This window comes from Chamaea fasciata, unplaced genomic scaffold (assembly GCF_029207755.1).
Source record: "Chamaea fasciata isolate MVZ Bird 193981 ecotype frontalis unplaced genomic scaffold, bChaFas1.0.hap1 SCAF_5, whole genome shotgun sequence".
In the NCBI taxonomy this organism is placed as follows: domain Eukaryota; kingdom Metazoa; phylum Chordata; class Aves; order Passeriformes; family Sylviidae; genus Chamaea; species Chamaea fasciata.
The window spans coordinates 51,462,674-51,477,417 of NW_027094090.1; the positions used below are offsets into that span (position 1 = coordinate 51,462,674).

The 14,744-nt window shown below is 43.8% G+C and overlaps 1 protein-coding gene across 2 annotated transcripts in view; it reads right to left on the reverse strand.

The window, feature by feature from the left end:
- Nucleotides 1-14,232, reverse strand: part of NTF3 (neurotrophin 3) — a 48,045-nt gene extending 33,813 nt beyond the window's left edge. The window contains exons 1-2 of one of the 2 annotated variants that reach the window (XR_010720832.1): nucleotides 13,631-14,232; nucleotides 8,577-9,138 (exon numbers count right to left, since the gene is read on the reverse strand). Coding sequence is in view for 1 of the 2 variants with exons in the window: in XM_066183653.1 (XP_066039750.1) it covers nucleotides 13,631-13,648 (18 nt within the window). In the remaining variant the exon portion in view is untranslated. Of the gene's footprint in view, nucleotides 1-8,576; nucleotides 9,139-13,630 lie in introns of those variants that run through there. The other variant, XM_066183653.1, reaches the window with a different exon arrangement.
- Between the last annotated feature and the right edge of the window lie 512 nt (nucleotides 14,233-14,744).

Genomic DNA, 14,744 nt, shown 5'->3' on the forward strand with positions numbered 1-14,744 from the left:
AAGATGGCAAAAGAAGGCTGAGGGTATTTACCAAGAAACTCAGTGTGCATGTATGTCTGAAGAAAAGAAGTATTGATTGGAACTGTAGGATAACTTTATATGTATATGTACATATATACATATTTACACACACACACACATATATATATATATACATATATATATACACACACATACACACACATATATATATATATACATATATATATACACACACACACACACACACACATATATATATATATATATACATATATATATGAGTATCACGGAACCACATAATGGTTTGGGTTGGAAGGGACCTTAAAAATCATCTCATTCCACCCCTCCTGCCATGAACAGATGGACAGGGACACCTTCCACTATCCCAGGTTGCTCCAAGACCCTTCCAACCTGGCCTGGAACACTTCTCGGGCTGGGGCAGCCACAGCTTCTCTGGGCAACCTGTGTCAGGGCCTCACCATCCTCACAGGGAGCAATTTCTTCCTAATATCAAACTTAAATTTCCCTTTTCAGTGTGAAGCCACTCCCCCTTGTCCTGTCACTCCAGGTTCCTTATTTGTATTTTTCGGGAGCTGTATTGTCAGTCTCATTAGTATGCAGATGAGAAATTATTTGCTCAAATGTCCTTCAGTAGAAAGCTTAATGCAGGAATAGCCACTTACATAATAATAAGATTAAAACCAAAGGTGCTGTCAAATCTCATAAATGAAATGTAAATAAAACATAATTATAAAAAGAAAATCTACTCAGACAAAGAACAAGACATCTTCAGTCTTGTTCAGTGTAGTTAGTGCACATATATATATGCACACATATATAAAATATATATGTATATATAAAATTATATTTACACACATAATTTTCAAGATTGAAAGCAAAAAAGTCAGTGATTCAGACACTCTCCAGAGACCAAACAGCACCATTTTGATTTTTGTGCTTCTGATTTCCCACCCAAAGGTGCTACATTTCCATTTCAAACTGTTATAAGAACAAGGTTCAAATTACCTATACATAAATTCAATTTAGCATAATATTAAAAGGTTATGACAGAGCTAATGGACTCTAAGTGAAATCCAGACTGCAGTGTTCAATGGAAGATAGGAAAGACCAAGGCAGACAATTTCCTGTGGCATAAGAAGTAAAACTTCAAATTAATTTCTTTCCTTTTTCTGTTCAGAACTGGAGTTTTCAAAATAGTTGAACAATTAGGTGACAAAAAATACAGAAAAAATGGCTTTGCAAAATCATTTATCTTTAGTGCAACTCAGCCCTTGTTGAGACAAGGTTTTGATGTTGATAATTGACAAAGCTGGGCTGGTGATGAACAAACTTGACACCTGGCTCTTTTCATACTGATCCTTCAGTCTTTCCAGATGGCAGAGTTTACTTCTGTTCCCATCTGTTCCTTTTCAGCAAGAAAATGGGAGGAAAACCCAAAATTGCTAAAACGTTTTATGGTTTTAGAAGTATCTTTGAGGTTCTTTTCAAGTCCTTTGCTCTGGACCACATTCCTGCGGAAGGATGGCGATGGCACCGGCGATTATTTGCCTCAGATCAAAGGTAGGATGCTGGGTTTCATTTTTCAGATTTGGTCTGACATAATTCATCTGGATGAGAATTTCATGGATGGAAAAATGGAAAGAGCTGGAGTCACCTTACCAACACCTTCTTGCAAAAAGAGAGGAGAAAACAAGCAAGGAAGCAAACAAACAAGAGCAGTATCAGACTGTGATTAGATAATTTTTGACAGGTCAGAGCAGAATTTTGGACAAAGCTCTGCTGGTTTGGATTTGGAAAACTGTTTCTACATTAAGAAAACTTTTTTTTTGTTTGTGTGTAGAAACAACCACTCATTTCCCTGGCTATTGGCAATAGTTCCTCTGTTGAGTTCTCAGGTCCTGACTCTGGTCTAAATTTCCACTGCCTCAAGATGAACTTATTCCCTAGGGAGCCATTAGGCTTCTTCCATGTAAGTGGGGTCAGAATTAGGCCTCTGTTAAGTTAGTTATCTCCAGAGCTAGCAACTGGATGTTCAAGAATGTTCAGCAAGAGGAAAATAGAAGCTGATGGATGCGAAAAGATGGGAAAAAATCAAAGTGAAATCCATCAATGGAAATCTGCCAGGTAATCAGGAAACAATTTTGGATGCCTCTTTGTAGTCTATAAGTGTCCATGTATTGCTATAAAAAATTAGTTAATTGGGACAAAAATTCAGAAAGCAATTAGAATAAACAAATCTCCCTAAATAGCCATAAATATTTAGGGTGTTTATGAATAAAAATGAAAATAACTGAATTTGTGGACCTGGCTGAAGGAAGGTTGTGGTGCACACGTGTACTCTGCTCTGGTAAGACCCCACCTGGGATATTGCATCCAGTTCTGGTGACCCCAACAGAAGAAGGACATGGAACTGTTGGAGTAAGTCCAGAGGAGGCCATGAAGTTGATCAGAGGACTGGAGCACCACCCCTATGGAGATGGGCTGAGAAAGCTGGGGGTGTACAGCCTGGGGAGGAAAAGGGTGTGGAGACCTCAGAGCACCTTCCAGTATCTGAAGGGGATACAGGGAAGTTGGAGAGGGACTTTTCATCACGAACTGTATTGACAGGGCAAGGGAGAATGGCTTCAAAAGGGAAGCCATTCCCCTTTGAAAAGGGAAATTGGGAAATTTAGGTTAGATATTAGGAAGAAATTCTCTCCTGTGAGGGTGGTGAGGCCCTGGCATAGGTTTCCCAGAGAAGCTGTGGGTGCCCCATCCCTGGCAATTTTCCAGGCCAGGTTGGATGTGGCTTGGAACAACCTGGTCTGGTGGAAGGTATCCCTGCCCATGACAGGGGGGTGAAACTGGATGGGTTTTGAGGTGCCTTCCAACCTAAGCCATTCTGTTCTTCCTGTAGAGGACCAGGAAGATTTCTGATTCCAGTCATCCTAAAGAATCATGTTGTCCTGGGGGAGCTGGAAAAAGGCTGTAGCTCAGTTCGTGCCTCACCAAGCAGTCTGAATACCTGAGTGGAGCCTCAGGGTGTTTGTATTTACCTGGTGGAGCAAGGGACTGTCCTCAGGGTGCTGGCTCATAAACTGCTGTCTCTGCTGCTCCACCAGAGCTGCTTTACACAGCAGGATGTCTTAACACCAGCCTGCAAAGTGTCCTTGGGCAGTTTGTCCCTGGAGAACTTTGCACTGCCATCAAAACAGAAATAAGGTTGCTAATAGGTTGGAGGATCTGAAGACTCTCCACAAGGAAAGGTGCAGGCCTAGTAATTTGTATGGAGTTACCTCCTGGAACACTGTCCAGGTTGCTGCCAGGCTGCAGATGACACACCCATCACCTTGAGGAAATGGTACTGAGCTTTTCACAGAGCCACAGAATTACTGAAGTTGGAAAAAACCTCCCGGATCATTGAGTCCAACCTGCGACCGATCTCCATCTTGTCACTCAGCCCAGAGCACCGAGTGACAGGCCCGGTAGTCCCTTGGAGACCTCCAGGGATGGGGACTCATGACCTCCCTGGGCAGCCCATTCCAATGCCTGCCCACCCTTTCCATGAAGCAACTCCTCCTGATGTCCAACCTGAACCTCCCCCGGTGCAGCCTGAGGCTGTTTCCTCTCATCCTGTCCCTTGTTCCCTGGGAGCAGAGCCCGACCCCCACCCGGCTGTCCGCTCCTGTCAGGGAGTTGTGCAGAGCCAGAAGGTCCCCCCTAAGCCTCCTTTTCTCCAGGCTGAGCCCCCACAGCTCCCTCAGCCCCTCCTGGTGCTCCAGCCCCTTCCCCAGCTCCGTTCCCTTCCCTGGACACGCTCCAGCCCCTCAATGTCTTTCTTGTCCTGAGGGCCCCAAAACTGGGCCCAGGACTCCACGTGTGGCCTCACCAGTGCAACCTTTCTTTTGAAAAAGAGCTCTTCTCCAAGAACAGGTTATTTATTAAAACTACTTCTGTTACTTTCAACAATGACACATTTTATTTTCACTTCTTTCTCAAAGAATGCCATCATAAAAAGATAATGGCTAGAATTTAACTAAGGAAAAAGTAAAATTGAAGCCAAACCACTCGTCTAAAATGGTCTCTTGCCAGCTGTCCTACTGCCACCCAGGGCTGTGTTGTTGCTAACAACTTGCCCATGGGAAGGCACTCAATCCTGTAGTAATGAATGGCACTCAAGCTGCATGGGGGATGGTATGAAAATTTTAAGTGGAGTGGTGGAAGCCCAGTCACTTGATGAATTTAAAATTAGACATGACAGAGCTTTGAAGAATATTCTATCTGGCTGGCTGGGATTTTACAGACACAGACCGTATTAGGAGATATTAGACTCTACTAGAGATGGATTTTTTTGGGTTTAATTCTCCAGCCCTGAGGAATTTCTCTTTGACTCCTAAGCCCAAGAGTCCCCTGTGAGGCAGAAGCATCATGCTCTTGTTTTCTCCAGCTCAATGTGCTTTACAGGCTTTGTCTTTGTAGCTCCAAGTACCAGTTCCCTGGTCTGTGGATGGCTGGTGGATGGGTCAACAAGGACACAGAGTTTTGAGTAAGGGAGAAGCCTGGAAGGTTTTTAAACTTTGGTGTCCACAGAGACTTAGTTGAGATTTATTAGAACCAGAAGGGAATGCTTGGTTTCTGAGGAACTGACAAATTCCAACCAAAAAACCCCCCAAAAAGTATTTGTTGCAATTTTTCCAATCAAAATACAACTTATCTAATATAGACATATTCTCTCCCCTTCTCTGATTTCTATGGCTCAACATACTAAAATGCTTTTCATATACTTTCATTGTTTAAAAAAATCCCCCCAAACAAATCCCAAGACACAAATTCAAAGTTGCAGCCTCACAAATTTTAGTAGGATTGCCTGGGTGCAACTGAGAGCAGAATTTTACCTGTAGTCAGGTGGGTTTCCATGTTTGCCCTGATCCTGTGTAAATCAAAAATGCACTGGGATCATTGGAAGTGCTGGTGTCAAACCAGAGTCAGGAAAGTCACAGTCTGAACCAGAGGTGCAAAGAAAGATTGAGGTAAACAAATGAACTCACTAAAGGACAACTAAACCAATAAGATTTGCTTAACAGTGGTTCACAGAACAGATGATGCTGAAAATTCAATTTTTATTTCAGAGGAAAGGGGAAAATGAGACCAACCTCTGACACAAAAAAAATAATAATAAAAAAAAATAAATAAAAAAAAATTAAACAGGAAGATTTCTTACTAGAGGAAAGAGGGGGGAAAAAAATCACTGGACTTTAAAAACATTTCTTTTTCCCCAAAACGCAAACTTTTCCAAGGGAGACCACTCCCTATCCTAGCAGATGTGAAAAGCAGCTATAGGCTTTAGCTTCCCAGGGCAAGATTTAACTTCATGAAGCTTTGTTTATTTTTGTTTTGTTTTACCAAAACAAAACAACAACAACGATAGCAAACTCCTCCCCAAACTCATCTTACAGTAGTATTAAACTGTTTTTATTTTCTCAGAGCTTGTGATGGTCTGTCTTTCAACAGAAAAACTAAACATATTTCCTGAGTGTTTTGGACTTAAAAAGGCATTTTGAACAGCAAGGAAACATAGAAAGGCAGTTTGAACATAGACATTTTCTCTGAGCAGAAAAAAAAGGCTCTGCCCGGATTAATTCATTAATTCATTTTGTATAAATAAATAAATACTTTTTTCTAAGTATATCTAGACCACATCTGGGAAGAAAGACATATTGAAGCAATATTTCCTAAAGGTGTCCCTATATGATGAGATGGTTTTCATCACTCTCATAAAGAGTTTTACTCTAAAAATCATAGAAACATAGAATGAGTTGTGTTGGAAGGGACCTCAAAATCATCTCAGTCTGAAAGCGTTCAAGAGTAAAGCTGAAGAAAAATGCAATGGGAGAAGGAATGGGCTGTAGATGGATAGAAAGAATGGAAAGGATAGAAAAAAATGCTATGTAGAAGGATGGAGATTTGCTAGACAAATGGGCAGAAAAGAAGAGATTCAGAGGAGAAAAGCCTAAGATAATATGTCTAGGAAAAATCAATTCAGAGCAACTGTTTTAAATGTTAGGGAGGAAGTTGGAAAGGTATAATATTGAAAATTAGCTAGCCATGATTTAAATAAGGAATTAGTGCTGGATTTATTAGATAGAAGTTTTTTTACAGTAGAAGGGAGACACAAAAGAGAAAAATAGTGAGTGCAAAAGATCAGTGTAATTGCAGAAGGCAGGCAAATAGAGGAAAGAGGTCTCCTGGTTTTGGAACATCAATTCTATTCCTGAATGCTCTTGTGCCACAAAGTTTTGGAGAAAATTGAGGGAAGTCAGAAAACTGAAAAAAACATAATTAAGAAATTGAAGAATATGCTTAGAGGAAAAAAATCATATTAACTCCGTAAGACAAGAATGAGCTTAAACAAAGAACAGCTTAAGTCAAATATGTAAGCTATATCTTTAGTAAACAATAACAGAGGAGAAAAGTTGCACGAGATTTTAAGGGATCTAAGTGGGATAACATGCAAATATAAATAAACAGCAAAGAAAAACCATCCTTTCAGGAAGATTTTTTTTATGCTATGGAGTTATCTGCATCATCCATTTGGAAAGCCAGCCATGTAAAGTCTGACTGTGCAAATTGTTTGAGAAATAAGTGGAGGAAATAGTTTTACCTCTCACAGGAGCTGAAAGCACTGAAGTGGGTAAATATTTTCTAACTTTTGAATGTACAAATTCAGGAAAGACCCCTCAGCACATGAAGTGATGTCTCTCTCTTAACAATTCTGATTTGGTCTCCATCAGATTTATGAGGTCTATATTTAACTCCTAAAAGCCAAAATATCTCATCTTGCTTTGGAGCAGAAACCAAATACTGCCCAAATCCAGTCTCTGGAGGGGACAAAAGCTGATTTTGTCTTGCAAGTGTGTCCATCTCCTGGGTGAGGCAGAAGTCACAGGAGACGATGTTGTATTCAAACTTGTATAACCACAGAGCTTTTCAAAAGAAGTGCCTGGGCTTAAATTTCGCACTCACAACCTGAATTCATGTAGAGTACAAAGCACTTTTTCCTTCTGCAGCTCTACAGTTCCCTGTGAGTTACCTCTGACAGTATCGATTCAGACTTTTGGCAAATGTGGTTGAATTTTTTGTAAAGCATTGCCTAGAAATATAAATTTTTGAATTAACTAGTTTCTCGCATGCTAACTCAGCTAATGTAAGATAAAACATAAAATCTATAGCAGGGTCAAACTCAAAACACTGGAATTTATTGCTGGAAGGTGTGAAAGAGCAACTGAGAAGAAGAACGTTTATTGCTGTGGTTCCATTATGGGCAACATGCACACTGGAAGCACAGGAAACGTTGGAGGAGCACTGCAAATCTTACCCTGTGGGTTGCAACCCTTCCAGAGTGTTTTCATCACCTCTGGTGCAGGTTTTTTAACAAGTAACACAAGTGGACTTTGCTCCACAGGATCTGCACATTTTCAAGGCTATGCAAGTGGTGACTCCCAGTGAGTCACGCTCTGCCTGATGGAAACGTGGAATACCCTGCCATCTTTCCATGTGCATCCAGATGCAACCAACAGGCTCCTTCTCTGAGCTTGAGAGGACAACCAGCAAACTCTCTTCTGACATGCACAGACACACAGCCTTCCCCCACTCAGCAGTGTCCTTGCTCACTCACGTATTCCCTCAGGTGGGAATTCCACACAAAAACCAAGAGGTCGAGCTGGGAAAGACCCTTCCTCATGTGTGTGAAGAGGTGGAGAGGAGACAGAGGCAGGGAAAGATTAGACAGGGAGGAGTAAATGGTCCTGCTGTGACCTTTCAAGTGCTTGCTGCCCTGAAGGAAAGGGCCACCTTTCCTGGCTTGCTTGTACCATGAGAAGGAGAGAAGGAGACTCTGAACTGAACTGGAAGCTTGAGTGAGGTTTAGTTTCTCGGGAAGTAAAATCTCCCTTGAGGCTTCCAGCAGAGGACTCCCATTCCCCTATGGACATAAGGCTCATGATACAATCAGGAACATAGCGGTGGATGTTCCTTCTAGCACTCATTTCACAACCTTGAAACTGCTCCATTTCCACCCTTAGCACTACTCCCTTCACACCCACGTCCCATCCCCTTAGAAAGCGACTGATTCCCGCATCCCCCACTGACAGATGCACCAAGAGTCTCCCACACTGGAGATGTCAACAACAGCTGCCATCCCCCTCTGTCATCCCTTCGCACTGGCTGCTCCTGGACACGACCAGGAGACACACACACATGGCCAGGCAAACATCTGCAGGGACACCCAGATGTTCCAGCCCCTTGCAAGCAGATTTCTCTGGCTGTGTCAGGGCTGCAAAGGATCCAGGCAGGCACAAATGCGCCACGTTCTCTGCACTGAGCACAGCTCATTTGCTCTTGCTGGCTTTGTTCCCATTCCTGCAACAATCCATGGATCCCTTTCTCTTTCCTCAGCCAGCTGACAGGTTGATGCCACTGTTTGATTTTTTATTTTCCTAGTGGAGGGAGCAGAGTGGTTCAGAGGCCAGGGGAGCACTGGTGGCAGTGGGCTGAGCAGGCTGTGGTGTGTGATTTCAGCCCAGCTGAATCCCAGTGTCTGAGACTGCATCTCCCCCTCATGGACAACTGCTTCACCATCCCCTCCACCCGCAGCCTGCCATGGTGGGAAGTTCACTCCCATCAGAGCAGAAAGGTGCTTCCCACAGACTGCAACCAGCTGCAAGAACTGCCAGGAAAAGTTATCCAGCTGGAGAGCTTGAACTGGACTCTGCAGAGGAAAACCAGTGTAAAAAACAGGACAATGGGTCCCCAACACAACCTATGGCTGCATGAACACTAATTGCTTATCATTTCACAGGCTGCTGGCTTTTATTTTAGCAGGAATTTGTCCTTGCAATGAACAGAAAAGGAGTCTAAGAACCGTGGTCCATGGGACTGATGTTATTTAAGGTCTGGACGTGGAGGCTTCAACCTTTAGATTGAGAGGTTCTGTGTGATCAGATTGACTTCTTCCAGTGCAAATCCCACAGGATTACTCACAATCTTCTCACCAGTTATGAGTGGAAACAAGGACTTTCCTACTCAGCATAGAAGAACTCGAAGTCCTAGGTGAGCCACACAAGTTGAAGGTGTTTTTAGACCAGATTTGAAGAACACCTGTTGTCAAAAAATGCAATTGTTTTGAAGGCAAATAAATTCCCAGCGCTTCTCTCTGACACCCAAGATGTATCCAATGTTTTCAACTGTCAACCAACTGCACATTAATCCAGCACTGCTTCAAGTCATGAAGAAAGCCAGTGCTTTCCTCTTTCCTTTAACTGACACCTGTAGTCCTTCTGTGTGTTTCAGCCCAATGGTTGTTCACCCAAGAGCACTGGTAACTTGTCCCAGAGAAACCTCTCTGCCCTTTTGTGAATACTGCTGTATTCAGAGGTTTCAATGTGTGAAAATAAGGTGCTTTGGTATGCTTCTGAATGAAGCTGTAGTGAAAATGAAGTATTGTAGTTAAATCTACTGGGATTGTCTAAGGATTATTCAGCAGATCTTCATAAAAACCTGGAAAAAACCTGTAGAGGAGAGCCTGCCTGCTGTGCAAGTCATGCAGAAGGCAGGTACATCTAGAGCACGTCGGGTCCTATCGCTACCCACGCACTAAACCATTTTCCCGGTTAGTCATCCTTTCCTACCCTCCTTCTCAATGCAAACATTGCTTTTCTTGCACTCACGAAACTCACCCCTGGTGCTGGCCTTACGTAAGTGATTTCGACATGGAGAGCTGTGCCATGAAGGCAGTGGACACGTGATGCTCCCCCGAGCCGCTGGTAGCCACGCTGTGCATCAGCATGGCCTCCTGGGTGGCTCTTAGGGACTTCCACACAGGCCTTCATCCCTCAAAGCAATCCAGGGCTCTTACACACCTCTCAAGGGTTTCAGCTTCCTTTGTCCTCGTCACCTGCAACTCTGCCAGTCCCACAAGCACAGCACCCACTGAACGTATTCACCCCTGGCCCTCACACAGAACCAGCATTCCATGTTTCCATGTACCTATCACCAGTGTCTGTATGGATTTACCTGTGCCCTTGCACTGAACTCCCAATCTGGTCTCCTGGTGCACTGTATACACCTAGGGCCCCGTGCACACTTAGCCTCCCTCACAGCAAGAGGCAAACAACAACGGATGGCTTAAGCCATCATAAACTTTTTCTCACTCCTCATCACTCTTCTTTCCCCCATAAGTGGTTTTCCTTCTCCCAGGTCCCACACCCAGGTCTGGAATCCTCACCTGTACTTCCCTCATTTCCTTTGAGCACGCTGTGTGCAAAAATCTCTCTTATCAGACACAACTTTTCCCTCCCTTCACCTTCTCTTGCACAGCCCTTGCAAGCAGACGGAGTCCGAGAGGTCCCATACCACTGTGTGTCAACCCACGCCTAGCTCCTCATCCCTTGTAACAGGAACTTTCAGTCCCATTCACTTCTACCTCACGCCCTACAGCTCCCAACTCCCCTCGCCTCCTCACACACTTCACACTTTACTTTTGACCTTAGCACAGCCATGTGGCTAATACGGCCCTCCAGGTAGTTTTTCCTCTCATTCCTTCTCCTCCCACCCCTTTATATCTTTAGTCATTTCTCCACCAGCACATTTATTCCATTCCCTCTTGCTGTTTCACTCAGCCAGTACCTACCACAGAGATATAAACACATTTGTTAACGTCTGTTGCAACAGAAAATCGCTCCTTTTTGTTTGTGTATGTTCTCCTCCTCCCACAGTCTTCCCATTATTCCTTACTTGCCGTTCCCTGCTCCAACTGCTTCCCCTTTAACTTATTGCCTGTTCTTTCCCTCTGTTGCTCATACTCCCCAGTAATGAGGCATCCCCTGTTCTGTTGAGCAAACCACTGCGCCTTTGCACCACTCCATCTCTTTGCCTACTACGAAACACACCCCCAAATTTCCCTTCACTCTCTGCTCTCTCACCCTGTAAACCTAAACCACCTCTGTCCTAGGCATTACAGAAAACAGAGCTCTTCATTTCATCTTCATTCATGCCTCCCGCATTCCTTAATTTTTCCTCATTCTCATGCTTCTCAACACCTGCAATGGCTTTATATCCTTGTTGCAGTTCATCCTGCCCCTGTGATTTTCATTCTCTTGAATTTCCTCACACCACTTGCCCATGTTTTTTTCCCCAGTTCTGTCTCTCCCTTGCAGGCAGGCAGCACACTCCAGCAGGCTTCCAGTCTCCTCTGAAATATCTCTAATCAGTTACCCCTTCACATAATTACAGGACCCTTTTCCCCTCACCACACCCTATCTCTATCCAGCTTGTTTTTCCCTCTGGGTTCCTGTTCTCAGCACGTTTCCATCACCATGCAAGCCTTGCCTTTCATACTCTGATACCTTCCTTGTAAATACATCCCCGTATCTATTTCTTGACAGAATCAAAGGTGTCTCCTTTTGACGCCCCCTACAAGCATCATGTAGCTGATTATTTTCCATACCTTTCTCCAAATAGCTAATAGTTCACATTTTAACTCCTCCTCCAAACATCCTTTGTGCTTTCACCTTTCTCCCTCCACTCCCACTCCATACCCAACCTCCCCCTTGCAGACCCTACCGTCCTTGTATGTCCCTTTCATATCCTCACCCAGCCTCCATCCTGTACCTTTTCCTATCTCTCCCGAGTGTTACTTCCTCCTGAGAGCTCCTAAACTTTCTGCGACCCACAAGGATCCTCTTTTTCCAGTTGATGTGCAGCAGTTTTCCTTTCCACCTGACCACCTTTGCATGTCTCACCTGCTATTATTACCCCAGTGCACAACAATAAACATGTAGCACTTTATTTCTGCTATGTAACACCTTCCGTGCAGTATTTATCTACCTTGATATGCACCATTTAATTTTTTGTTCCCTGAAGAGAAAAACACCCCAACCCACAGCAGAACAATACAAACAAAACCCCTTAAACCTACGTGTTTTGCATACCTCAACAAGTAGCACCCTTCTACACAAAGCACTCCCCTCCTGGCTCTGCTGGCACCTCCTCTTCTCCCCATGTTTTGGCTCCATCACCTGCAATCATGCCTGGATTTTGTCCCCCCACCGTGCTCACACATAGTGCCCCTGGTATTTACATGTGTATCTCAGACCAGTCTTTTTACTACCAGCAGCTGGGACCATGCTGAACTCTTCCATTCTCTGCTGCTTTTGTCTGGCAAGGCTTTTTTTTTTTTTTTTTTTTTCCTTGCATCCCATTTATAGGTGCTTCTGCCACTTCTCCACTTGCAAGCTTGCACGTATCAGGTATTTCAGTGCCTGAGAATGCCTCCCCTACTTGTGTGGATATTTTCCTGAAGGCACAATGCAAAGACAAAACTTTATATACCATTTCCACTCCTCAGGCAACAAATCACACGAGCCTGAGAGCAAATAGTGTTTTCTGAAAGGTTGTAGCTCACAACAATCATCTGGACCATACAACACACATCCTTATCTATTTAAAAATGGGGGAGGGGGACAAGCAATCCCCCTCACACACACACACACACTCACAGAGTAATCTCTAAATAACTGGTTTTGCAATATAGGAACCAGAGAATGTGCGCATAGCAGCCCTGTTCAATCCAAAATATCCATCCCTCCAGATACTGCATATTTATAGTTCGAGAGATAGGACCAGCACAGAGCTTTCCCGTTTATTTTAATGAAGGATTAAGAACTGATCAGAAAACTATCTGAACCATTCAAGGACTTTTTCCCCTCTTGGCTAAGAGCAGTTTGGTGTCTCCATAAGGACTCGCCAGTAACTGACGCTTTAAGCTGCATTTCAGCTGTTTAGATGAGAAACAGCTTTCTATTTTGCTCTCTAGATGTGCATCTCTGTTGATTAGTTGTGTGCTGCATTCCTAGAAGGCATTCACCAAACACTGGGAGCTGCAATGTAAGACTACTTTCCCTGCCATTCCAGGACAGAATGAGTGTATCTTTTTCACCTAGACACAGATGTGCAGGGAATCTTTTGATCTCCAGCTCTTCCCAGAGAATTTGGTGTTTGGGTTTGAGGAGAATGAGGATTGATTCAAAGGTCATGAACAGGGTTTCCAGTGTCTGGCACACACACAAAATATGAGAGCTCCAGTGAAGCTGGTTACCTGCAGCAGGAGAGGTCTAGAAATTTGGAATTTTGGCTTTGCTTGTCATGGGCTCTAACTTTGCCGGAGGGCGAGCATGCTGCATGTGCTGGGGCTGGTTCTTGCAATCCAGGGTCAAGATTTTCAGCCCCTTTTGTTATATCTGAACTTGCTGGTTTCCCTCTCAAGACAAAACAAAAAGTCTCCTTTGCTTTTGCCTCTTAAATCAGATTTCCTGTCGCACCTCGTATTTTTCCTCCGCCACTTTCTTTCCAGGGACCCGAACAACAGCATGAGGAGCAGGACGAGAGGGGAACCTCAGGACTGAAGCAAACTATAGGGCAAGTAGGGGTGAGGGAAAGGAGGAGGCACAATGGGAAAGGCAACATTTGGGACACATCCACTGCTTACAAGACCCCCACCTCCTCCCCACTATACTTCTTTAAAGGACCCCTCTCCCCCCCTCCCCTCCCCACCCTCTTAGGACCCTATTAGAAAACGTCAAATTTCCCTTACCGTGGTAGGAGTAACCATGGCATCCGTGTGAATGTTTCCAGAAAAGTCGACATGAAGAGAAAGGTGGATGTAAATACGTTCATTCAAAGTCCCAAAGTTGGTCTGCTTGGGTTGTGCAGAGTTGCTCTATGGGAGAGGAGCCTTAAACTCTGAGTCCCGTGAACATAATCTGCTCGATTATAACAAACCAGCTCAGCCAGATGGCTCTGTGCTCCGTGGATTAACCCCTTTATTGCCACACTCTGCCTTCCCTACCTACCATTTATAATAACCTTTGCCTGGCTGGGGAAATTCAGAGAATGAGGCATTTTTTTGAAAATGACAAAACCGTCGTAAAGGTCATTTTTCCCTCTGCAGGCTTTAAAAAAAACATTGCGTGCCTATTTTCTTTTTCTTTTTTTTTTTTTTTTAAATTTTTTTAATCCAATTAACGTTTTTATTCCTTTTCCTGGCAAAATCTCTTCATATTATTAAGAACAGTATTAGCACCAGGGAACATTTTAGAGAATTCTTTTGTTAAATCACCACCATCCCTTCCAGACTGCGAATCTCAGCAGACGAGTATTTTATTGCAGGAATGTCTCTGTGTTTGCACTCTAATGGTCCATCCACTCCCCCCTTCCCGCCCCTCTGTCCCCCACGCTCCCTCTGTCTCCCACATGCACACACTTTGCTCACTCTGCCAGCATGTGCTGCTATTCCTACCCCAGTTCACAAGTCACTACAGGACATGTCAAACAGGTGACATAAAGACACAGAGCTAAAGTGCTATAAGCCCCCCGCTCTCTCACTCTGACTTCTCTTTTAATTATTTTTTTTTTTCTCCAATTATTTGCAAACCTTTGACAAATTTATTTCTTCGGTCAGCATTTCTGTCACGGAAGTCGCCCGCCATGACATAAAAATAAGTGCTGGGAGAAGCACCCACTGTTAAGAACAGACCTTAGGATGGATTTGTGTACAGTTCCTCCTGTTTTGACTCGCAGATTCGTCCATTAAGGATGGCAAGTGCCAGAAACATGGGAAGTTCATCAGCAACCAGCAGCGACTGGTTCCCAAACTTTTTATTTAGAGAGATCGCTCACAGAGATGACTGATAAATTTAGCTGCATGC